General features: G+C 47.9%; 1 protein-coding gene across 4 annotated transcripts in view; it reads left to right on the forward strand.

Moving 5' to 3' along the window:
• LOC119436549 (E3 ubiquitin-protein ligase UBR4-like) overlaps positions 1 to 26,795 on the forward strand; it is a 465,665-nt gene that overhangs the window by 354,362 nt on the left and 84,508 nt on the right. For all 4 annotated transcript variants that reach the window (XM_037703422.2, XM_037703424.2, XM_037703425.2 and 1 more), the window contains 5 exons: positions 593 to 988; positions 3,460 to 3,936; positions 11,693 to 12,547; positions 24,016 to 24,246; positions 25,544 to 25,788. In XM_037703422.2, coding sequence (XP_037559350.1) covers positions 593 to 988; positions 3,460 to 3,936; positions 11,693 to 12,547; positions 24,016 to 24,246; positions 25,544 to 25,788 — 2,204 coding nt within the window. The remainder of the gene's footprint in view (positions 1 to 592; positions 989 to 3,459; positions 3,937 to 11,692; positions 12,548 to 24,015; positions 24,247 to 25,543; positions 25,789 to 26,795) is intronic.

The following is a 26,795-nucleotide window of genomic DNA, read 5'->3' on the forward strand; positions in this document are numbered from 1 at the left end:
CAACCCGCATGATTAGCCAATAGGAAACTGACTGCGTGTCGGCATTCTCATGTGACAGGGGCGAGCGAATACTGCGGGGAAGCTGCTGTGGTGGGCGTCTGCTGCTCTCGATAGTGCGTGCCTCGCACCTTTTCTTCTTTGTGTGGGATCTAGCAACTGGAAAACGTATCATATGATTGCAGTTTGGTGATGTACTGAAAGTTGGTGCCGAAAGATAGTTTTTTCCAGGAACGTATTAACCGGTAAAAGAGAAGCGGAACTGTATTGGGTCATTTTTTGTGTTCTCGATCGCAAATGTTGGCACTGGGAAATCGTACGAAACGGGATCATATTGGCAAGGTTCTACTGTGCCTGTTGCTTAGTCTCCTTATAACCACTACCACTATTGATTGTCATAAAAATTCTCAGTCCAATTATGAAAATTATTCATACCACTTTATAATGTTGGCAGCAAGATTAAAATGAGTTTACGAGACGTGCACTGCTGTCATTTTTATCACTCATGTGCTGTGCCACTGCAGTTAATTTGCTATCAACAGACTTTTTGTTAGGCAGGTTGCTGATGTTTATGGTGGTCTGTTTTCATGCACAGGTGAAGAAGGTGTGGGCAGTGGTGCCCCCTGGCTGCGTAGCACCCAGTTTTGGTTCCACATGGTATTCATACCTGTGCGAGTACATGATGGTGCAGCAAACACCCTTCATCCGGCGTCAAGTGCGGAAGCTGCTGCTCTTCCTGTGTGGCTCCAAGGAGAAGTACAGGCAGCTGCGTGACCTCCATGCCCTTGAGTCACATCTAGCAGGTGCCCGCACTGTGTGTGGGGCCAGTGGGACCACCACACCTTCAATGGGCACAGCTGCACTGCCTTATGATGCCCTTATCTTGATGGTGGAGCATCTCAAGGCATGCGCCGAAGTGGCTACTTCACGAACTGCTAACTGGCAGCGCTACTGCCAGCATGACAACACAGTCCTGCCCTTCCTCTTTCAGGTAAAGTAATGCAATCTGCCAGTGTTTCTGAAAACTTCAGAATCGAGATTTAGATGGGGTTGAAACTGTTCATGTTGGTACAGGACTCTGCTCAAAGCTTTTTATGTTAGGCGCTCAGAGCACTTACCTTATTTTCTAGTGTGCAAGGTTTTGCAGTATAGAACACTTATAATGTAACCGCTTATAGTGCAGGACCGGATATAACACGGTCTTTTCAGACTCCCGTTAATTTTCCCATAGCACTCTGTATACGTGTATCGCTTATAGTGCAGTTGCGGGACACGAAATATCGGTTACAGTGCGGCTGCCTGGAAGTTCGGCAGTCGACCTAGACGGCAAACACTCCCCTCAAGTCACAAATACCGTATTTACTCGAATCTAACGCGCACTTTTTTTTTTTTCGATAAAACAGGTCCAAAAATTGTGTGCGCGTTAGAATTGAGTGCGACCCTAAATCTGCGTTACCATATAGTCGTAGGCATTTCAAAATGGCCACCTCGCACGCGCGTCGAGCCTAGCTACTCTTGAGCCTAGCTACCGTAGCTTCCTCCGTGTGCTGCCTTACACGTGTTTAGGCAATAGTCTACCGTCTGTCTTCACGTTCTCTGCGTCTGCTCTATCAGCATGAAGTACCGAGTTCATCATGATGCCGCATTTAAAAGGAAAGTGATCATGTGGGCGGAGTCGGACGGAAATCGGGCCGCATCACGGTCGTTCGGAGAATCCGAAACTTGCGTTCGGGACTGGTGCAAACAGATGGAGAGGATTTTCGCCAGCGAAGCAATGCGGAACAGTTTAATTGGACCGAAGCAGGACGTAATCTGCGACGATCCACTACGGCGATACGATCGCCTTGGCCCTATCTTGAAAGCAATGTGCGACGGGGAAAGTCCGCCACGCGCTATGTTTTCGCCGCTTATAGGTCGCATTGAAGCGAGAGGCATGATGGCGCGAAGGTCAATTCACTCGCCGCGCTTCGTCACTCGAGCGTTTCGACGGTTCGTTTCCGCGGTCAACGAGCGAGATGTGTTCATGTTTGCTTCTGTGCGTGACACCGTTCTTGTTAATTTATTTAGTAAGCGAATACGGAACCTAGAGCACAGTGACAGCGACGGCAGAAATGCACCTGGAGTGTCGATTAGCGCAATAAAATAGTTGTTTTGGTTATAGTACGAACATTCGCGACTCCGGTGACTTACGTTATAAGCGGTCTACACTGTATGTATGCATGTAAGTATTGCGGGGTCTTAAGCGTGCTCTTGAGACAAAGAAATGACAACACAGTAGAGCAAGCAATCAAAAGGGCATTTATTGCACCTTTTATATGACAATGCCAATTAGCCGAAGTAGGGCAAGCAATCAAAAGGGCATTTATTGCACCTTTTATATGGCAATGCCAGTTAGCCGAATTACAACTAATGGAACATGCTGATGGGCACTGACGAATCGAGGAAGTCCGACACATCACAACAGGATATTGAGTAAATATGTTTGCCCCGTGCCGAACACTAACGCCTTATCTGTCGTTCACGTGTATAGTTCACATGTACATTAACGTGGACTAAAATGAGTTCCACCCCTTTGCAGTAATCTTTGCTTTAAAGGATCCTTCACCAGGCTACATAGCAAACTTCGGTTATACGCTGGAAGTTGTTACGTGCCATAAAGGAAGCGTTCTGCCACAAGAATTTTTGAAATTGCTTTATTAATAGCAGAGGTAGAAATATTTGAAGTGTCGTAAGCGCATGATTTCAGGAGGCAAGCTTTACCAACTTTGACACTCTCTTCATTTGCGCCATCTAGCCTGCACAAGCAAAATTGATACCCTCGATAAATGGACTTTTTTGCTCTCGTGAGAAACCAGTTTCATGAGATTTTACTGTACTCTGGTAGGAAGTAATCTTCCCACTGCCCTATTGTGTTTGCTGGTGAATTGTCGTTCCAGCCTTATTTTAGCTAGCGTACATTCTTCGCTGGTGCCGGCGTAACAGAGCCTGCTTCCCATGCATCATGTTATGTCATGCGCTCTGCATACATTACCTGAAGAATGGGCACTTCTGTTGTTTGCTCAGCATCTCTTCCCTACAGCATACAAAGTGCTCAGGTATTTTCACCTGGCAGATTTACTTTCGATGCTTCTAGCTATCGGACTTTGGGACATACATGGTTCCACGCCCACCTGAGCAAGGCGACCCTTTATGGCAAACCTAATTCACTATAGCCATGATGGTTCAGCAGGCTTCACAGGAGCTATCGCCCATCAGCCGCAATTGTAATCCTGGTGCTGTAATCAGAGGGGAAACAAGCTACCTGTCTCACTTTTATACCTTAGCTGTCCGATACTGGGTATGTTAGCCCAAACCCCCATAACCTGTAATTCAATCTCATTTATTGTGAAGAAGTGTTAGTTGATCTTTACATTACTCATCTTTACAATACCTTCAGTTGTCTTATTCTATACCACTATCCAGGTGAGCTTCCTGCTGGATGAAGGAGTGGCCTCTATCATCCTGCAGCTGCTTCAATGTGCACTATGTGGTACAGCTTCATTGCAGCAACCCACCCAACATCAGCAGGGAGCAAATAAGCCACATGCCTCCTCTGGTTCACCATTCAAGCAGCCACACCGCCGTGAGCGGGACACATCAGAGGAGCCCGATGAAGTTGAGAATTCAGATGAGGCTCAGTGTGCAGCTCTGGCACAGCAAGTACATAGTTCTGTGGAGCGCTCCCTGTTGGGCCAGTTTGTGCGTGCATTCCTGCTTGAGTGCAACTCTACAGCTGTGCGATGGCAGGCACACTCGCTTCTTCATCAGCTACATAGGCACTCGCAGCCGTCACATCGGGAGGCCCTGCTGACACTGATGTGGGAGCTCTGGCCACACCTTCCCTCATATGGACGAAAGGCAGCACAGTTCGTGGACCTCTTAGGCTACTTTACACTCAAGGTGAGCCTACTGATAATCTGCTTTTATTTAGGAGCTAGAAGACTGCCTGCAAACTTATCCTCGTGCATGGTTCCTCCTGGTCTTGATTGGAAAGCACGTTAGGTGAAAGGTTATGCATGTGCTCAAGCTGTTGGAAAACAAACACATGTGATTGCAGGAATGTGGTGCCATTTCACTTTACTTTCTGGTGTTGACCTCTGCCACTACAACCATTGTTACCCTAGCCCAACGTGTTTCCCTGTAGGCGGTCAGAATAAAAGGGGTGTTTCGGTACATAACCTATGTGAAAAATCCCTATGGCATTGTATTCGGCCTGTGGTGAACATGTAATATGCCATTGATATATTCTGGTCTACTTGAAAACATACTGGAAATCATAATGTCTTCTTTATTGTTATTTTAGGTTCTTTTAACATGTAGTCGCTGACTGATTTTCCGGACCTCGCATGGGCCGCAAAATAGTCAAAAAAATTGAACAGTCCGAAACACTCGTTCACCCCAAACAAAAAAAATTTATTAGGCTTAGAGTGGAATAAAAAAAATCTCTTATAATGCCCTGCCTCATAATACACGTGGAGGCGATCAGATTTGCTTGGATTTTCGCAAGACTGCCGTCGTCTCCGTATACAGTCGACAAGAGCGTCACCGCGTTGGCGATCTCTGTTAGTGGAGGTCGCCATGGAGATTGAAGAAACAAGCCCCATTACTTCTCACCACTTGGCTCTCACAAAGGCACAGGAAGTGGCACCGATCACACAAATGCGAACCCGCACAAGCACACACAAAGATGCGACGTCTCCGAGACACACACACCCCTTGTGCAAAATAGCAACCAAAACATTAGACAAAAAAAGTGCCGTCCCCTAGAGCGTTCTGTCAGCTAAGGAAGAGCAGGCATGGCCTCCGAGATTAGAGGATGGCGCGCACTCTGGGCTTCTTCGATTTTCGGAGTTCTGGCAGCTACACAGCCAGCTAGTTCCAGTTCGGATATGATCACTCCAGGATGCCTGCTCGTATAGCGATCACGTCAGCCACCGGCGACATTCGACATCATTTGACAAGACACGAAAAAGCAGAATATCGGGTACGTCTAGTTATGTGTGTAAAATTTAGTACATGCTTGAATTTGATTTCAGAAAGTTTGTTTCGGCTGATGGTGCTCCTCTTAATTCTGCTCCTGTGCTGAAGGAGCTGTGGCTGCGGATGCCGCGTGAAAACGCACGCTGCCTGTAACCCGCCAAAAGCTTCACACAAAAAATAGTATTGGTCGATCATGAGAGCAATAATAAAACCTGAATAAAGCTAATGTACGTGTGGTCATTTCTCATCTCAGCTAGTGCATTCCTTTAACATCAACGGCCTATATATATACAGTTAAACCTGGATATAACGAAATTGACAAATTCCCGAAAAACTTTGTTATAAAGAGGATTTCGGTATATGCAGGTTCGGCACGAAAATTCTAAAAAGCAACTCTTACTGTATTTACTCCGTTCTAACGCGCCCTCAATTGTAACGCGCACCCGTTTTCCGTTTTCGTCGAAGCACTCATCCTTGGAATGTCACACCAGGTACCAGATGCGTGGACGCGTGTCGTTTCACACAAGCGCGAAGCATCGGAAATGAAGAGCGAGCGTCATGATGGCGTCGTAGCGTCGTATAGTGTTACAGTAGAACCCCGCTGTTACGTTCCGGGGGGCTGCGTTTTCCCGGCTGTTACGTCGTTTTCGGCCGGTCCCAGCACAGCTCCCATAGAACCCAATGCATTGGTAACCCCGCTGTTGCGTCGCAACTGTGGGACCATTCCCGCATCGTACATTGCGAACTGCCACCCGCGAGCGGCCATTTTGACTTTTCATGTTGCTTGGCTTGGTGGTTTGACGATGGCATTGGCCGCCGAAAGTGCCGGGGGCGACAACTATGACGTATTTTCGGTTTCCGCCAGCAAAAGTATGGCCCTTGAGATTTGTAATTGCTATGTAAAGATGGTGTCTATGACGCATTGTGGCCCTAAAATTGGTTTTGGCTCATAGATATTCGGTATAAAGTCCAAGGGCGATAACGCCTTTGCTACGCGCCGTATGCTGTATGTGCGAGTGAAAGCGTGCGAGGGTAGCCGACGACCACGCGCGCGCAAGAAAGAAAAGCAGGGAGGAAGTGCGCCTTCTTCCGTTGCGCTTGAGGCACCAGCGAGGGAGCGAGGGGGGAGGGATAGCGAGGTGGCGTTGTACTGTACTCTGGCATCAACTGCGTACTGCGCGGCGGATAGCGGTCGCACGGGCCGTATCTTGAGTGCGATCTGCGTTGGGGCAGAGCCTAGCAGTTTAGGTGCATCGGCGGCTTGTAGCTTTGTGCGTTCTGTGTGTTTTCGGCGCCCAGTTTGCGTTGAAGCGATAGACAACAGCAGGAAGGTCACTTCACTCGCTTCTCCTGCGGCGCTTCCACACGCCGCCAGCGTTTGACAGCGCGTGTCCACGCTCATCGAGTGTGATGTGTCACAGCGTCTGCCAGTGCGTCGGCAACATCAACTGGAAAAGGAGAGTGCCGGCTTAACGGGCTAGCTCAGCTGCAGCAAGCGGCAGGATCAGGTTTGAATGAAGGGAGGGGGAAAGGTCACGCCCGCGGCGGCAAGATCGCCGGGTCGAGGGATGCAGGCTCGCCTCGCACACGCACGCACGCACACATGCGATCGCTTCTCATTCTGTCACGGCGGAGAGGGTGCTTCCGGTTGCTGCTTGCGCAAAAATGACAAAATTTGGGGCGAAATCTCGTAGGTTGTCGGAGGGGAAAATTCGTTATATTGAGGGGGTCTCCCGCTGCCACTTTGTTACATAGAGGTCTCAAATACATGTGCTTCTATGGAGTAACGGCGGGGAATAGAAAAACTTCGTTATATCCAGGAATTCGTTATATGGAGGTTCGTTATAAGCAGGTTTAACTGTAGTTAGAACGCTTTGGTTTCGAGCAGCCACCCAAGATACGACGGAGCAAACACGGGTTAGCTGTGATGCCTACGCTAACTGCAGAAAAAAAACATATCGCCGCATATACGCGAGCAATGTGAAAAGGGATACCACCAGAAAATGACATAAACCGAAAAGGCACCACAATGTGCGGGAATGAGTGTCTACAACTTCGACAACTTGCGCAGAGCACGATGAAGATACCATGCAAGCATGATCGAGAGCGCAGCGCGCTGTTCACTTCTGAGAAGAAGCATTCACGGGACACAAACAAAAGAAAGCTTCAAATGGTTCGCCGCCGCTCGTACGCCACCGCCTCGCAAGGCGGAACGGTACGTTAGAATCCTAGTAAGATAGCGCTAAAAGCAATGCAATCAGTGGTCCACGCACCGTGCCGATATTGGGAATCACTCCGACAAGTACGCGAGTCCAAAAGCACGCCAGGCGGGGTGGCGCGCGCCAACGTTCGACGCAATCCAGTTGGCTGAGTGAGGTAAAAGTCCTCAAGCGCCCGCGTTGCAATTCATCAAGTCCCCACAAAAATGGCGGCAAGCACTCATTGCCTCTATTTGTCGTCTGCTAGCCAGAGAACTTCCAGAGAGCTGCTAGAGGGAAAAATCGTCCTGGCTGGTTCTGGAAACCCGCGGGTAGCCAGAAGCTTCCAGCCCGAGTAAAACGAATGCGCGGCGGAAGTGCGTCACGCGGTGGGCGGAGCAACCCTAGAAAAACGAAGGCGCTCTGCCTGGCTCTAGCAGCCCGCGGGTAGCCAGAAGTGGAAAATCGAAGTAGCCCTCTATTGAAAGCGTGTGCCTCCCAATCTTGGAGGCTGTAGAGTGGACCACTGGAAGCCAAACCAGCAGAAAATTCAACATGGCAGCCTCCAGAATTGAATAGCGTGGCTCGGAATGAGCGATTTAGTCTGGAAAATTGAACTTTGGGCCTAATTTTGCCCGAAAAATTGGTCGTGAAAATGTATTAGCTCTATGGGAACCCTGACAGTACATTTATGAAGTCCGGAATATCCAACAAGTCCGAATTTTTTTAGTGCAAAAAATCCGTCGGCGACTGTATACACTATTTTGAACTCGCAATATCACAGAACACAGCACAATGGACATGTGGTTCAGGTTTTTGCATAGCAACTGCTCTCTGCCGTTATAGTAGTTACCTGGTTTTTAAGCATTAGGTGCTTCTGCTCTATTGTAGATATTCTTTGGATATTCACCCAGCTGTGCACTCTCAGTAGTGTTCAGCAATTATGCTATCATTCTAGTACCACACCATCACCTGTGTATCCTTCAGTCTGTAACATGTAAGGCTAGCATGCTCTGGCATAGGTTGTGTTTTCATGGTAAAGCATGTTGTAGGCATTCAATTTCCCTTTTAGAAACATCAACAGTGCCCAGTCCTCATACCATGCTCTGTCACATTCAGGTGATTACATATATTTTCTGAACACAGCTTCCTGCCTGCTTTGCACAGCAGCCTGTTTCAGTGAATATGAAATGCACACTGGGTTCCGTAATCGGGCTTCAGCCACACAAATTACCACAATTTGCTCTGCCAAGGAGATACCTCACTACATCGCTAAAAGCGAAGTTTTGTTGTATATAGTACTTTCACAGTAAAAGAAATCTGATGATTCCTTGCGCTAAGTGCAAATGAATGAGGTAGAACTGGCCCGGTGTTCATATTAATGAACATCATATTGATTAACCCTTTCTGGTCCTACATTTTGACTTAACAACCGGTCCGGTCCAAAACTATTTCGCTAGTTTTAAGTGGCGTGAGAAAATTATATGTACAAATGCCTTCTAGGATATTATTTCTTTGTCTTTTCGTGTGTGTTCCAGTCCATCATCGGTACTTGGAAGATATATTACTGTTCGGTACCCAGGATTTCTGTTGCATTTCTGTTATCCAGAGTGTCTGCTGCATGTCTTGCACCCATTAGCTGAGGTTTCGTCTGATGGAGGAATATAATTTTCCTCTTCACTAAAGTTGTTGTCCTTTTCGCTGAAACCACGGAGAATTGTTTCCGTAAAATGTGCGCGTTGAAGTCACTGCCATGCTCAGTAGTGGCGAAAAAGACAACTCAAGCTGATTGTGTTTTCACGCCATTTTGATTGTTTACTTTGGTGCTGCCATACCTATAGGGAACATGATAAAATAGAATTGCACACTTGTGCGAGCATCCAAAAGATGGTACTATATGTTCATCAAGACAAAGAATGCACTCAGTTTAAAAGACCTTGGCAGGTGCCTCCCGACAGTAGACCGGAATGGCCACTCTTTGATGGCGGGTGGCTCCCGGCAATGCACCGCGAAGGGTTAATAGGTGCGGTAGACTTCCATTAATTCGACTGCGGTTAATTCGGTTGTACGATTAATGCAATCCCGGCCGAAGGTCCCAGTGGTGCTTATACATTTCTATGGGCCTAAACTTTCATTCCTGATCCTGATCCTAAAATTGGCATTCGCCAGATAATTCACTTTACCAGCCAGCATGTATGCACATTACCCCTATGATAACCCTAATAGCGATCCCTGTAGTGGCAGCATATCTCGACGGAGCTTAAGGGACAATGAATGCACTGAACACAAGTAATCTCCCAATGAAAACGCCTATTTTCGGCCTTCCCTAGGAAGATTTTTAAGTAGTAACGAGAGTCCACCATGTCTTATTAGGGCGTTTACCTGACTCTAACACACACCTTTTAACAGCAAAGCTGTTTAAGCCAGCCATAATTTGTGGTTCGTATCAAGAAACTAAAATCAGCAATGAAGAAAGAAATGAAAGGAAATAAACTTTGTTGCTGAGGCGGGATTCAAGTCCGCGTATTCACGGTCCCAAGGCGAGCGGCGTAACCACTAGGCTATACAGCCACGCTTGCAGAATGTGCATTCATGCAAACCTTATGATTGCGTTCGAGCATTGTCGTCTTCGTCCACAGCTGGCACGTTCGCACGCGCTCGTGCCAATGCTCTGCGAGGTAAAAAAGAGGTTTTGCGCACTATGCTCGGGAGAGATAGATAGAAAATAAGAGCGAGAGAGAGAGAGAGACGAATTCACGGAACGGGTCTGCTGGAACGCGTTGTCGACATTGCAGCGTGGTGGAACATGGTGTCGGCATTGGAACGTGGCATTGGTGTTGCAAGCCGCGCTAAGCAACGCACAGTGACGGCCATAAGTCCAAGACGTGCGAAAAGACCTTATCATCATGAGTAATGAGATAAAAAGTACGCGGTGCACTTTCTGAAAATGCTGGGTTACAATCGCACAGCTTCGCTGTTTCAAGCATTGCGCGGCCGAGTGCAAGGTTAAGCATGTTTTTGTTTTTTGTTTTTTTCCCTAGTAAATTAGTTGCCTGCGCGGTGCAATTGGATACAAAACGAAAACCGCATTCGTATGCTTTACTGCACAACATGGCTGTACTGCGGCGAAGCTGACAAACTGGACCCTTGCCCACTTTTCTTGCTAAAGAATCGGACGCGTGAGAGATTCCTACTTTGTTTAAGAGCGTTAATGTCATTTCTTCGTTAGTTTTCTACTTAGGACACACAAAAAGCAGGAGTGCACGTTTGATTTGGGGGAGTGTTAGAGTGGGGCAAATACTACCAAATCAATCAGCAGTTTTTTTTTTTTTTTCTGCATCTTGTTTAATTCGACCTGCCAGATAATTCGATCAGTTTCGTTGGTCTTTTCAGGGTCGAATTAATGGAAGTCGACTGTATTAGTTCGCCATGCGTATGTGCCTGAGATATGTGCCTGAAATGGTCAGGCACTTACTCTTTCTTTACCATGGGTAAAATAGCTGTTTTTTGTAGATTACGCCAGATTTCGTTTTCTGAAGGAAGCACTGCACTCAATATTTTATGTAATACATAAACAAAGAGCAGAATGAATGCACTTTTCATGCATAAAGGTTTTATTACTGAGATGTATGTCATAAAAAAGATACAAATTGACGAAATCAAGATTTTGGGTTCAAATCGAACAAAGTTTATATAACAAAGACCAGCTTGCATCTACTAAGAAAAAAATGGAACGAAAATTTAACTGCAAGCACTACAGTAGGGCGTGCTGGGCTGCGGCCACCAATGTTTCCGGGCTGGTTTGGATCATCGTCGCTCTCAGAGCCAAAGTCCGCGAAAAAGCAGCATCCTAAGACTCGCTCATGCACGATCCCTCAATAAAATTGGCTGCAGATATAGCGGAATCACAAGATCTGTGATCTTTTGAAGCGTGCGGGCCGCTCTTGGAGGCGCCCATTTTTCTTTCTACTCTGACGATTGCGAAACCTTGGAGCGCATTAAGAAATTACTGTCTGGCAGGAAAAAAGCGAGCTGCTTAGAAAACAAAGATATAGTTCTCCATGTCCGATGGCGCAATGTGTCCGTGAGTGGCGTAGAAGGTCTCAAAAGCGGCGTATCAAACCATCGATAGCGGGTGGCCATTTTGGCTTTCTACTTTGATGATCGCAAAACGGTGCGCATTCAAAAATCACTGCCTCGTGGGAAAAAAAGTGAACTGCTTAGAAAACTAATATATAGTTCTCCTTGACGTTCGATAGCGCAGTGTGTCCGTGAGCAGCGCGGAAGGTTTCGAAAGTGGTGTTTCAAACCATAGATAGTGGGCTAACGATGCCCAATGGGCACGATACAGAAAGAATTAAGTGTCTAGAACATTTTGTTATTCTTTTTTTCTCTGAAGGACAATTGTGCAACATGCTCAATTTGTATGGCAGGCTTCCTTATAATGAAGGGTGCAATGTTCCTGGGAATGTTTACAGGCCCCACAGCCTGAGCGGGAGTTCACTGAAAAGGCACTGGCTGTGCTGCATCAGCAAAACCAGCTCCTGTGCAACCACCCCAACTCCAGCCTATACAACTCTTTACGAGGCCTAGTGGAAATGGATGGCTACTACCTGGAAAGCGAGCCTTGCCTTGTTTGCAACAACCCCGAGGTGGCTTACGCAAACATCAAACTGTCGGCCATAAAGGTGGACTCGCGCTTCACTACTTCTACCCAAATCGTCAAGCTGGTTGGCTCACACACAGTGTCACGCATTGTGCTGCGCATTGGAGACCTGAAGCGTAGCAAAATGGTGCGAGCTATTAATATCTACTACAACAATCGGTCAGTACAGTCGGTCGTGGAGCTGAAGAACAGACCTGCCATGTGGCATCGTGCCAAACGCTGTTCCTTGGCTGCAGGCCAGACTGAGCTCAAAATGGACTTCCCACTGCCCATTGTGGCATGCAACCTTATGATCGAGTATGCAGACTTCTATGAAAATGTGCAGGCATCATCAGAGACACTGCAGTGTCCACGCTGCAGTGCCTCTGTGCCAGCTAGCCCCGGTGTGTGTGCCAACTGTGGAGAGAATGTGTTTCAGTGCCACAAGTGCCGTGCTATTAATTATGACGAGAAGGACCCATTCCTGTGCAATTCCTGTGGTTTCTGCAAGTATGCGAAATTTGACTACACCCTGACTGCCAAGCCTTGCTGTGCTGTTGACCCCATTGAGGGTGAGGAGGACCGCAAAAAGGCTGTGGCCTCCATCAATGCACTACTTGAGAAGGCCGACAAAGTGTACCGACAGCTTATGGCCCACAAGCCGACGTTGGAGCTACTGCTTCTCAAGGTAAATGACCTGGAAGGGGTCCGCCAGCATGAAAATGTTTGTTTCATCTTTTTCCTTAGAATTCTTTGTATTGTGAGCTTTATTAAGAGCTCAGACTTAATGTTCATTAGCAGTTATATGATCTGAAACGGCATTCCGAGCAGTTTTCAAGCTGACCACCTCTCAATTCATGAGTTGGTATGCATGATTTCTCTCTGTGCATGTGTATAAAGACATCACACTTGAGGACCTACTGCTGCTTTGCTAACAGAAGCCGCATGCTTAGCCTTTGTGCATTGTTTTTATAGGGATATGAACAAACTGTGTGAGTGGTAATTGTGGTTTATTAATAAGCAAAGCAGTTGTCATGGTTATTTTTGTTAATGTGATCATTTATTCATATTCCTTATGTCGATAAGATTCGAAGGCCTTCTTCTCTCTTACAATATATGCTGAAAATGTTGTTAATGAATAACCGATAGATCTAAGAAGTTGTCAGAGTTAGATCTACCTACTGCAGTGGGTAGGATATTGTACATGTGTAAGCACAATATCACTCATGAGATTTCTCGGTAGGGGTGAAATGCAAACTCGTATACTGTGCATTGGGAGTGCATTAACGAACCCCAGGTGGTCAATTAATCCCAAGTCCCCCACTATGGCATGACTCTATATCAGATCATGCTGATACTTTGGAGCTTTATGTTGACCTTTTAGTATGGCCCTTGTAGTCTGTAGTGTTGCCTGGGGAAGCTGGTACTATTAATAATTTATTGTTTATAAGTGATTGAATGTTGAACAAAAATAATCTTAGAGCCTCTTGAATAGGCCCTGCAACACTTTAAAGCCACCAATTTTGCTCTAGGCTTTCTCTTATCATGGTAATTAATGCATGCAAACCCAACTTAACGTTGCCAAAACTTCAAAATACAAGAAAAAAGAGAGCAACCCTCAAGTCGAATTTTCACGGCTTTGGGTGCCACATTTCACTTTGCCGTGACGTCGTGGAGTGGCACCAATAGCCGCAAAGCATCGATGTTACGTAAAGGAAGTTGGCAGCCTGTTGATGGCATACCCATGGCCTCAGTGGTTGGGCAGCACGCGGTGAGATCTCAGAAGCCATGGTGTCACTTCTCTGGTTACAAAAGCTTCTGCGAGGCGGCTGTTGGCGTGCCATGTGCTTGGCATGTTGATGCATCATTTCCATGGTTGCAACACCTCGCCCGTGGCTGTGTGATAATCAGGTGATACTCAAAAGAGTTGTAAAGCTCCTTTACAACTCTCTGCCTTTTTTTTTTTTTTTTTTTTGCATTACTCGTAATATCGTGCGAACATAAATCACCCCATACATTTTCAAGTGATCCTTGTGCCACTCATTAATGTCCCGTCTGTTGCACAAAGGGCACGAAATTGCCGCACCATGAGGCTGCTAACAGTGCTGCCCAACAACCTTTCTCAGGAACATTTCAAGGCCCCTTAAGCTGGTTTTAGAGTCAATAGCACTAGGTTGCATCGTAATGAGCTCAGTAAGAGAGTGTAACACGACAGCAGCAAGAATTGTAGAGGTGAAGAGAGAGATGGCCCAGCTACTCAAAGGCACAGCAGAGGCCCAGTGAACTCTAGAGGGTCAGCGGATGAGAGTGACTGCGAAACAAGATGTGTGTTAGTGATGCTGGTTTCACTAGTAGTGCATAGAATTTTTACTTTGCTAAGACTCTTGAACAAAAAATGTCTTGTGACAACAAAGAATGGCTTTTTATATGTGTGGGATGTGTGTGGCCACCTCCGGACACACATGCCCCATGTGGCACTGGTGAATGCTCAATTTGACGAATTGACCGTGGTAGGTCACGGTGTAATGATTGCTGTAGAAAACAAAGTTGTTTTCATAGAGTGGGGAATTTCAGTACAGATTCATTTGCCATGACTGACATTACAATCCCTCTGCGTGATTGCATAGAGGTGGCTCAGAAAATTTACCCTTTCTATACTGGTTGGCTTTTAATTTTATAATTGAATACTTTCAAGGGAAGGGAGTGAAGGGTTTTTGTTGTTTGCTATTGCACAAGCTTTTAAATTTAATGATTTAATACATATGACTAGCAACTACCAGCATTTAGCTGTTGCACATTACAGCTCTTACAACAAGTGCATTTTGTGGTAGTAAGAGAGGCTTAAATAGAAAAATAGTTGCAAATAAAACTAAACTCATATTGTTACGGGGAGGCAAACACAACAAAAAAACGTATTTAAAGCATATTTACAAGGCGATCAAGCGTCAACCATATGGCCGAGAGCGCGCGCCAGATCATCAGCGTCTTCTTTATCGATGCTCCTCTAGATGAATCATACCGTGACATGACCCCGGCTGCTCAAGCACCGTCACGGTGCTTGCTATAATCCAGGCGAGTGGTAAGGTTTCAGGCGGAATACGTGAACAACGTCAGTAGGTGATGAAACGGTTGGCGAGGAAGACTCGAGCGGGCCAATCTCATATGTGACGTCTGTTACACGGCGTAAGACACGGTAGGGTCCGGAGTACCGCGAACGCAATTTTTCTGAGAGTCCAACACGCTGAGTCGGAGTCCATAGAAGCACAAGGGCACCCGGAGTATAGATAATGTCGCGATGACGGGAGTCGTAGCGGTGCTTCTGGTGGCCTTGCGATGTAGTAAGGCGACGGCGAGCAATTTGGCGTGCCTCATCAGCTCGGGAAATGGCATCACGAGCATACTCAGTTGGCAAATGGACGGCATCGGCGATAATAGTGTCAAAAGGTGGTAACGTTGGGTCGCGACCAAACAGAAGATAAAAGGGTGAAAAACCAGCAGTATCATGACGGGAGGAATTATAAGCGAATGTAACGAAGGGCAACGCAACATCCCAGTCTTGATGGTCAGATGAGACATACATAGAAAGCATGTCAGTAAGCGTCCGGTTGATGCGCTCAGTCAAGCCGTTAGTTTGCGGGTGGTAAGCCGTCGTAAATTTGTGTTTTGTCGCGCAGGAGTGAAGCAGGTCATCGATAACTCTGGAGAGAAATTAACGGCCACGGTCTGTGAGGAGTTGACAAGGGGCTCCGTGATGTAAGATGACATCGTGTAGCAGGAAATCAGCGACGTCCGTAGCACAACTGGTAGGGAGAGCGCGTGTAATTGCGTAGCGGGTGGAGTGGTCTGTAGCAACGGCAATCCATTTGTATCCAGAAGTAGAGGTCGGGAAAGAACCGAGGAGGTCAAGGCCAACTCGGAAGAAGGGGTCAGATGGGACGTCAAGGGGCTGAAGGAGGCCAGCAGGAGGCTGAGGTGGTTTCTTTCGGCGTTGGCAGGGTTCACAAGCAGCTACGTAGCGACGAACGGAGCGGTAAAGACCGGGCCAAAAGAAGCAACGCCGAACGCGATCGTAGGTCCGGGAAACTCCAAGGTGACCAGCGGTCGGGGCGTCATGTAGCTGGCCGAGAACACTCAAGCACAGATGCGTAGGAACGACGAGCAACAGTTCGCGTCCGTCCAGGTGGACGTTGTAGCGATATAACGTGTCATCTTTAAGCGCGAAGAGGCAAAGGGAAGGATCAGGCGCTGCGGAATCCAGCTTCTGAATAAGCTCATTTAAAATGGGATCACGGCTGTTCATCACGGATGTGGCTTAAAGCGGAGAGCGAGAGAACACATGCAGGGCGTGTCATCGGAGGCTTCAGGCGGATCCACGGGATTACGGGACAAAGAGTCAGCATCCCAGTGTAATCGGCCAGATTTATAAGAAACAGAGTAAGTGTATTCTTGGAGCCGGAGTGCCCAGCGACCAAGACGCCCAGTGGGATCCTTAAGCGACGAAAGCCAGCAAAGTGCGTGGTGATCGGTAGTCACAGTGAAATGCTGGCCATGTAAATAGGGGCGGAATTTTCCCACCGCCCAAACGAGAGCAAGACACTCCCGTTCTGTAATAGAGTAGTTCTGTTCGGCTAAGGAAAGGAGACGGCTGACATAGGCGACAACACGGGCATGCCCATTCTGATGCTGGACTAAAACAGCGCCGATTCCGTAGCCATTGGCATCGGTGCGGAGTTCTGTTGGAGCGCAGCTGTCGAAATGAGCCAGGACAGGTGGTGTAGTGAGCGACGTGATGAGGGTAGAGAAGGCGGCAGCCTGTGCAGCACCCCAAAAAAAACGAGACGCCTTTCTTCAGTAAGTTTGTGAGAGGGCGTGCGATTTCCGCGAAATTCTTCACGAAACGACGGAAGTAGGAGCACAGTCCCAGAAAGCTACGAACTTCCTTTGTGCAAGTCGGAACGGGGAACTGCTGCACAGCTCGAACTTTGTCAGGGTCGGGGCAAATACCGGCTGAGTCGACGAGATGACCGAGCATGATAAGTTGCTGACGTCTGAAGTGGCACTTAGATGAATTAAGTTGCAGGCCGGCTTTGCGAAAAACAGAAAGGATAGAAGAAAGTCGGTCGAGATGCGTTTCAAAGTTCGGTGAAAATACAATGACGTCATCAAGATAACACAGGCAAATGGCCCATTTAAAACCGTGTAAGAGGGTGTTCATCATGCGTTCGAAGGTGGCCGGGGCGTTGCATAAGCCGAAAGGCATGACTTTAAACTGATAAAGGCCGTCAGGGGTAACAAAAGCGGTCTTCTCACGGTCCATGTCATCAACGGCAATCTGCCAGTACCCTGACCGAAGGTCGATTGAAGAAAAATACTTGGCGCCGTGAAGGCAATCCAGGGCGTCGTCTATGCGTGGGAGCGGGTACACGTCTTTTTTGGTGGTCTTGTTGAGATGCCGGCAGTCCACGCAAAATCGCCAACTGTCATCTTTCTTTTTAACAAGAATCACAGGAGAAGCCCAAGGGCTGCAGGACGGCTCAATTATATCTTTGGCAAGCATCTTGTCGACCTCCTTTTGAATTATGCGGCGCTCAGCTGGAGAGATGCGGTATGGCCGTCGGTGGATCGGATGGGCATCGCCAGTGTTTATGCGGTGCTTGACAGCGCAGGTTTGACCCAGAGGATGGTCGCAAAGGTCAAAGACGTCCCTATAAGAGAAGAGGAGGCGAAGGAGATCGTCAGCGTGATGGGGCGAAAGGTCGGGAGCAATCATTTTCTTCAGGTCGGGAGGAGACATCTGGCGAAGAAGACGGGATATCGGTGGTGTGCGAGCGACCAGCATCAGGAGGAGACAAGGTCGAGATAATGTAATCGTAGGAGGGCGTCAGCATAGCGAGTGAAATGCCTTGTGGGAGCACTTGTGAACACAGTCCGAAATTAATCACAGGAAGACACGTAAGATTGTCCCGTATAGTTATCACAGTGTGAGGCAAACCAACATTGTGCGTCAACAGAACGGCGGTGATGGGAGCGAGCACATAATCACTGTCGGGGACTGGTGGAGAGGGCGTCACAGCAACACAAGTCACGGCTTGCGGCGGCAAACGGACGTGCTCAGCAGAACAGAGCCGACTCTTGATTGGTCCGGGTTGATCAATTACACTTGGTAGGTCAAGCTGCACAGTACCAGCGGAACAATCGATGAGGGCGGAGTGGGCGGACAAAAAGTCAAGACCGAGGATGACGTCATGGAACAGCAGACGAGAACGGTGAACAAAACAGAAGTTTGACGGCCGGCAACACTGACACGTGCGGTACAAAGGCCAGCTACGGCAGACGTACCACCGTCGGCCACACGGACAACACGTGATGGGGCAGGGGTCATAACTTTCTTCAACTGCCGGCGGAGGTGAGAACTCATAACATAAATATGGGTGCCGGTGTCAATCAAAGTAGTAGCAGGTAGGCCATCCACTTCAACGTCGATCAAGTTCTGATTGGTAGGGAGCGTCAACAGAGGAATTGGAGAGCAGGTCGGAATAGCAGCATCACCTCTAGGAGCTGCAGCCGTTAGTTTCCCGAAGGAAAACGCCGGGAGTAAGACGGGGACGGGGAACGGCGTGGTGGGGGTGACCGAGAAGGTCGGCGTCGTGGAGAGGGCGAGCGGCAGTAATGGGCGGTGGTAGTAGTGGTCTCGGCAGATGTTTCTTGGTCAGGTTTGCTTGGTACCTGGTGCTGGCTTCGGGGTGGATAGCAGAAGCTGGATGAGCTGGGTCGAGAAGAGGAGGGCCAAGGACTTCAGCAATATCGCGAAATGTGTCCAACACGTCCACATCGAAAGCAAATTGGCTTGTCGTCAGGCGTCCGCCACACATTCGGATCGCGATAATTCGGAGTGGGATAACGGCGTTGGAGGGGGTTGAAGGTGGCTGAAGGGTAACTGTCAGGGTGGTTCACAGAGCAGATGGTTTGAAGGCCCACATTTGCCAGTTCTTGACGAACAACGGATTGTATAAGGGATATCGTAGGTGGGGCATCACAGGGCTCTCCTCGCATTAAATGTGCGGGCGATACGGCTTCAATTTCGCGTTGAACAATTTGGGTGATGGTCTCCGATGTTGAAGGCTGAGTCGGCATACGAACATCCTCACACGTTGAGGTCACTGCCGTGTTCGGAAGGCGGGCGAATTGGCGGGTGATACGTCGGCTTTTAGCATCTTCGAAGCGTCGGCATTCAGTAATAATCTCGTTGACTGTCGAAGAGTTTTTAAAGACGATCAGGTTAAACGCATCGTCCTGCGATCCCTTTCAGCAGGTGCGCAACCTTATCGGCTTCTGTCATCTTGGCGTCAACCTTCCGGCAAAGGGTCAGCACATCCTGAATGTACGTCAAGTACGACTCGGTAGGCGTCTGCACACGCGAGGCAAGTTCTTGCTTGGCAGCACGCTGGCAGCCTGCAGGTTGGCCAAACAACTCGCGAAGTTTAGCATACATACGCTCCAGCTTGTGAGCTCCTCTTCGTTGTTATCGAACCAGGCCTTCACCGTTCCCTTTAGATAAAATGTGACATTCGCCAACATCATGGTCGGGTCCCACCTGTAATGTGCGCTTACGGCATTCGTAGAGTCGAATCCATTTGTCGACGTCGTCGCCAGCAGTACCGGAAAAGGTCCCAGGGTCACGGAGTGGAGCCAGGACAACGGTTGGCATGGCAGCCGCCGCTGACGCAGTTTCACCGCTGGTGGACATGCCTAGAGCGGCGACTTGGCGGCCGCTGCGGAGCTCCGTCTTGCGTTATGCCCCCAGCACTTCCACCAAGATGTTACGGGGAGGCAAACACAACAGAAAAACGTATTTACAGTATATTTACAAGGCGATCAAGCGTCAACCATATGGCCGAGAGCGTGCGCCAGATCATCAGCGTCTTCTTTATCGATGCTCCTCTAGATGAATCATACCATGACAATATTATAGTAAGGCTAGTGTCATGAGCCACAAAATGAAGAAAGAAAGAAGAAGAAAAAGCAGAAGATAAGAAGAGAACAAGAAGACACGAGGAGTTGGTGGCAGAAATAAAGAAAAAAGAAGTTAGAAAATAAGAGCGGCTGAATAAAAGGAATGCAATATGAAAAGTAGAAGAAGAAGCGCAAAAGTGCACGCCAACGGGAGAAGGGACACGTAGCAAAAGAGAGCAGCCCAGCTACGCTCTGGGACGACGAGGGGCAGAAGGAGCTGGTGGCCGGACAGGACGGGTGGATCGCGGAGACGGCGGCAACCCAGTGGAAGCTGTTCTTCGGCTGTCGCGGCCACGACCCGCGAGCTGAGTGGACGTCCCACCGGAAGCCGCAGCTACAGGCTGACGGCGCCGCTTCTCGGATTCCCTGCGGCTACGATCCGCAGGCTAGCGGAGTTGACCGGGCGGTCCAGGCGCCTCGGCCACCCCACCGTTCTGACCCCCGAACCAGGCCAACCGTGGACCGAACGTCGGACACAGCGACTTCGAGTCTACGACGCATCGGCGGGCCCAACGACGTGTCGCCGGAAGCCGCGACGACGAGGTGACGTGGCCACGTCGAGGGACTTAATGTAAATATTTGGACTTATGAATTTTGATATCTGAGGACTCTGGGGAATTTCCAGAATTTACTCGTGCTGTATATTGTTTGTTTCGTGCTGTTTTCTTTGTCGTTAGTTTTTTTTTCATTATAAATGTTGGTCCTAAACGTACGACTTGTCCCTGTCTGTCTTTAGTCCACCGAAATCCGTGACAATTTGGCGAGCCTGCCAGGATATGACATATGACATATGCCCACCTTCAAGAGTTTTTCCATTTGAAAAACTGCTTCTTCCTCCTTGTATCGTCGCCTTCATACGTTGTTCCAGCACTAACACTTGATGGCTTTCACCATTTTCGTCATTTGCACCAATCTGTACACTCACCGAACCTCACTTCACGCGTTCACTTCACTGCACACACCAGAGTTCACGATTTAACACGAAAAAGTCATTGTCGCACTCTACTGTATCACAGCACTACTATACCACTTGTTTCTGTAGCACCCAGTGGTCCACTGCTTCACACCAACACTTACACCACTTAACCAACATTACTAAACTTACTACATCACTAAACACCGCTCCTATAACACTGCTCACAGTTACTAATGAGCCTTCACATGACTACACTCATCCACTCCGCCACTATATAATCTGCAACAGCGCAAAATACTCTCCGTGGTTTTCGCCACGTAAGTCCCTTGTAGAAAAATTCTGCATTTTTACACACCATTATCTGAAGTATGCTCTTGTGATTTCATCTTTCACAATGCTGTCATCATATGAGTCCCTTTAGGAGCACTGTTCTTCTATCCATATTTATGCATGCCGTCGTAACAATCTCAACTCCCAATGCAGACATTTCTTTCATTTCACCCAACAAATATCTTGATAACATACATCCGAACCTAAATGCAGGGTACCCTCTGACTCTTTCCGACTAACCTATTTTACGTCCTAAACAGCAGTGGTATTCCCAATCAGCTTAATTATCTATCCGAACCGCAAAAGAATCCGCGTCCTCTCCCTATTGGAATTCCGTTTGATACCCTCAATGTTGTCGAAATGACTTTCTCTTGCGTCGCTGTCGAGACCGCCTAGGGTGCCTACTTCTCTTCTTAGTTCTTCTCTTTCCTGTGCCTGCACGGTTCCTTCCTGGCTTTGAAAGTCGCCCGTGTAGTTCAAGTTTCGCTTCCTTTTTAATTGATGGACAATGTTTCCTGAACTCATGTTTGTTCATGCGCCATCTCGCTCTCAGCAGTCTCCTCATCTTCCGTCTGTACTTTCGGGATGTCTGCCTTCTTGAGCGATTAGTGGAGCTGCTGGTTTGGTCCTTGAACTTGAAAAAGTCACTTTTGAAAACCTTTTTCTTCTTTTGGGGACATGCTTGGGATCTGCAGTTAAATACACGTCGCTCTTGCTCTGAAACTTTGCGACGTTCTTCGAAGTCATCATCTTCAGATGCTCTGCTACTTCTCACCCCAAATTTAACTCCCCCTCTCATGGTTGCTTTGCAATGAGCAATGCCATAAAGAGTCGCCCATCGGTGCTTTCTTCGTGTCTTCTTCTTGGGTGATGATTTCGTCTTTTTCTTTCCCTCGAAGCAATTTTTCGATCTGCTCTTTCTCTTATGCTTCTTTCTTTTCTCTTTCTCAGTTTTCTCTACTTGCTCTATCCCTCTGTCTACTGTCATCGCTTCCTCAATGCGCCCTTCTTTCTCGCCACTCGTAAAACTTGTGCAACTGTGGTCGTCTGCATCAGAAACGTCTTGCATGCTGGACACTAGCTTGTGCTCACGGGGATTTCTGCGGCGGAAAGTCATCATCTCTTGAAAAGCTTTGCCGCGGTCAAGCACTCTCCCTTCCTGCGCGACATCTCCAATTGCTCTGCTCTCAACACACACCGTATGCGGCGTTGCGGTATTCCCCCTCTCGTCAGTGTCCTTCGTTTCTGGGAACTGTTCGCCCTCATGAGCACGACCCTCTGGCATGTACACTGCACTACCGAAAACACACTCTTCATTCGGGTGTTGTACCATTTGCTCTCTAGTACAATGGAATTCGGTGGTATGGTCATTCTCAGCCTTACAGCGGTAGCTATTCTGTAGCAACAGTTCACTTGTGCAAGGCTTCTCTTCAGGCATGATATGACTGCTATGCATTGTTTTGACTACCTCTGGCATCTCAATCTCCCTCTCCTGGAACTGTCCCCTCTTCTCATATGCTTGCCGAAGTGTCTCAAGTTCTAAAGACCGAGCGGCATGGACACGGTTCATTACATCCTCAATTAGTTTAAGGCCCTGCTCCTTGCTGAGCTTCTTCTCGCGAACAGTTGCTAATATGCTGTCCCAATCCATCTCCAGACCACCAAAAATCTGTGACAGGGCCGGAAATGGTGGAATATCCTGGCAGGCTCGCCAAATTGTCACGGATTTCGGTGGACTAAAGACAGACAGGGACAAGTCGTACGTTTAGGACCAACATTTATAATTGAAAAAAACTAACGACAAAGAAAACAGCACGAAACAAACAATATACAGCACGAGTAAATTCTGGAAATTCCCCAGAGTCCTCAGATATCAAAATTCATAAGTCCAAATATTTACATTAAGTCCCTCGACGTGGCCACGTCACCTCGTCGTCGCGGCTTCCGGCGACACGTCGTTGGGCCCGCCGATGCGTCGTAGACTCGAAGTCGCTGTGTCCGACGTTCGGTCCACGGTTGGCCTGGTTCGGGGGTCAGGACGGTGGGGTGGCCGAGGCGCCTGGACCGCCCGGTCAACTCCGCTAGCCTGCGGATCGTAGCCGCAGGGAATCCGAGAAGCGGCGCCGTCAGCCTGTAGCTGCGGCTTCCGGTGGGACGTCCACTCAGCTCGCGGGTCGTGGCCGCGACAGCCGAAGAACAGCTTCCACTGGGTTGCCGCCGTCTCCGCGATCCACCCGTCCTGTCCGGCCACCAGCTCCTTCTGCCCCTCGTCGTCCCAGAGCGTAGCTGGGCTGCTCTCTTTTGCTACGTGTCCCTTCTCCCGTTGGCCACGTAGCTGCGCGTGCACTTTTGCGCTTCTTCTTCTACTTTTCATATTGCATTCCTTTTATTCAGCCGCTCTTATTTTCTAACTTCTTTTTTCTTTATTTCTGCCACCAACTCCTCGTGTCTTCTTGTTCTCTTCTTATCTTCTGCTTTTTCTTCTTCTTTCTTTCTTCATTTTGTGGCTCATGACAGCTAGTCTCCCCTTATCAGATCAAACTACGGTAACTTCTGACTGCCCATTGTCATTTAATAGATTAAGCCTCTCACACAAGTGATATTTGAAGCAGTCCGTAGAACAAAATAAAAGCTTACGCTTAGAAATCTTGAATAATTTACCTAAGCTACCTCTTCTGATATTCCTGTGATACGCCTCTTGACATGTACAGCAGTTTCTCTGCAAATTTCATTTGGATGTTCCTGTCATCATTTTGACTAACATTTTATTGGGCATCTACCACTGCACTGTCTGCATTTATAAAATGAAGAATGCAGTGTTAGTGTGCAGTTTCCATGTTGGCCCTTTTTAAAACTAATGCTTGTGTGGGCTTGGGCATATTGTTTGATAACTGCAGGTTCAGGAGCAGGGCCTGGTAGACAGGGCTCTGGAAGAGGAGGCTGCTGCTGCAGCAGGCACAGCAGCAGGCACAGCCAGCACTGCAACGACCTCAGCTACACCAGCCAGCACTGGTTCTGCATCAGGATCGACATCCAGCATGGTGAATCGATCCATACAGCAACTTGCCCAGAAGTACTGCTCCGAGTGCAAAGCCTCTTTTGATGAGCTGAGCAAGATTGTTCAGAAGGTAAATTCAAGTTGAATTCAAACAATTCTTGAACCCGGGATGGGTTAGAACAAACTCTTTGAGAGTCAGCATTTCTAACAAATGTGCGTACGTCGATGGTCAATTTTTTTTTTTTGGTGACATTTCACAAAGTGCAACTTGGCTTAATGTTTATTAACAAAAAAAAACTGTGCAATTGAATAATAAGTCATCGTGGTCAGGGGATCAAACCCAGGACCAACGTCTCTTCGGTTGGTTGCTCTACTATCTCGTGTGTTTGTGTGCATGTGGATGCGTACATGTGCGCGTGTGCGTGCAGTTACAGGCTTCAAAAAAAAAAAATCAAGTTGTGCCAGCCAGTTCAACTCATTGTGTGTGCTGTTAATTTGGTCTATACAGCTTTTAATTTCTCTAGTTTTTAAATGTGACAAGCCACCGAAAATTGAAATTTACAGTAACAGTGTTCAATATCAGTATCACCGAGTATTGACCCGCCACAGTGGCTTCGTGCAGCTAAGCACGAGGTTTCGGGTTTGATTCCTGGCCACAGCAGTTCTATTCTGATAGAGGCAAAATGCAAAAATGCTTATGTACCGTGCATTGGGTGCACATTATTAAAGAACCGCAGCATCCCTCATAACCCGCTATGAAGTTTTGGGACATTGAAGGGACACTAAAGCAAAACAATAAATCAACTTAGACTGTAAAAGTGTTCTTTGAAAACTCTGCTGTCATTAATTACACTGCAGTAGCTCAATTATTAGAAGAGAAAATCAAGCTCAAGGTTAATTTTTTTTAATTTCGACCTGGAAACCCCAATCTCAGCACTTCAGTGTGACGTCACGACTTCTAGAGAAATTTTTATTTGGGCCACGTTGGCTCAGTAAAAGTTTGCAAAACTTGCCATATTCACTTTTGGGTTTCTATAGAACACAATGTAGTGAATCTTTACCGCTAAAGAATTAACTGTGACCTAGAAGACGCTGTCAAAATCGGGAACTTCAAGGTGGCGTCGCCACTCATGTTCTTTGTTTTTCGTTTCTTTCTGGCTGACCAAGCGGCTTCTCGCGGTAAGAGTGGTGCTTTCGGTATTGAAAGGTAATCTACTGTTACAGAAGAAATCATTTTTCCCTTTAGTGTCCCTTTAAACCCTACAATTTAAACAAATTGGTTGCTGTTAAAGCTGTGCATAATTAAGGTATGTGCATCTCATGCTTCACTTGCTGTGCTTTATGCTGTTCGTATGATAAAGCAGCATCTATTCAAGCTGAAAGGCACTGCAGCCAAGCCCTTTCTTTTTTTTCCTCCCTTTTTTCAGATCTTGGCTTCACGAAAGGAACTTGTTGAGTATGAGCACAAGCAGAAGGACAGCAGAAAAGCGCAAGCAGCAACGCCAACTTCGACTGCTGTACAGCCGGCGCGAAGCGAATTACCGTCACCAGGCAGCTTCAACTTACCAGCAAGCAATAAGCAGTCGTCTGGGAGATGTTACGGATGTGCCAGTGCTGCAGTGGATCACTGCATCACCCTACTTAGAGCTTTGGCTACCAGTGTGCCATACAGGTAAAACTGAAGCTGATTTCATGAAGGGAACTGTAAGGCTGTCCTTGTTGCCACTTAGTGAAGGGAACTTATAGCGAAACTTTGTTTATTGCTCTTATATTTCTCTGCATTTCTCAGAATTTGAGCTTCCACAGGGAGGCTTCGTCAGATGTTGTTCCATTGACCCTTGACAACAGGCTGCCATTTACTGCGCATCTTCAGAGACATCCACGTTTGTTAAAAAATTGCACTTCCTGAAGGGAGGGACGCTGAAGTACTACTTCAAAAGGTTTCATTTGGAGTGCAATTTAAATTGTCTGGCCTTCAGAATTAATATATTCAGTGTTCAGCTGCCTGGAAATGTCACTTATTATGAAAAAGTGCACAGCTGCCGTGGGCAATCTCATTGGCCCTTGTCGCATGCAATTGGTTCAACACTTAGTGGCATCCTCATGGGGACCTGTGTTAGCTCAGCCGAGGAAATCAAACTCGTGTCCCAGCAGCTTTACAGCTGTGATGTACAGGGCCACAGAAGCCATACTGAAGCTTTCAACCCTGCACAAAAACTGGAGATTAATGTTTTAACAGCAGAGCTGTTTGAACCGGCCGTAATGTATGCGTAGCAACCACCTTATGGAGCGTCACACGCTATGCTCGGGAGAGACAGAGAGAGTGTGCGCATCGCACGCTACGCTCGGGAGAGAGAGAGAAAATGAGAGTGAGAGAGAGTGCGCATCACGAGCTATGCTCGGGAGAGAAGGTAGATGAGAGCGAGAGAGAGAAACAAATTGTAGCAGCACCGAGGCAACGCGCAGAGGTGCTGCCGACGCCATCTGTGCTTCTCCGTTTCCCCGCATTAGCGCCGAACGCTCGCGGTGTCCGTGACTGCAGCAGGCGCCTCTGGTGGTGGCTCGAGTGAGTTCCCACCAGCTGCGCGCCGCCCGTACACTGTACATAGCTTTCGCACCACTTCCCCTACGTCTGCTCGAACTGCAAGTGCTTCGCCAGGCGTTCCCCGATGCCACGGA

Source organism: Dermacentor silvarum, chromosome 1 (genome assembly GCF_013339745.2).
Source record: "Dermacentor silvarum isolate Dsil-2018 chromosome 1, BIME_Dsil_1.4, whole genome shotgun sequence".
NCBI classification, from domain to species: Eukaryota; Metazoa; Arthropoda; class Arachnida; order Ixodida; family Ixodidae; genus Dermacentor; species Dermacentor silvarum.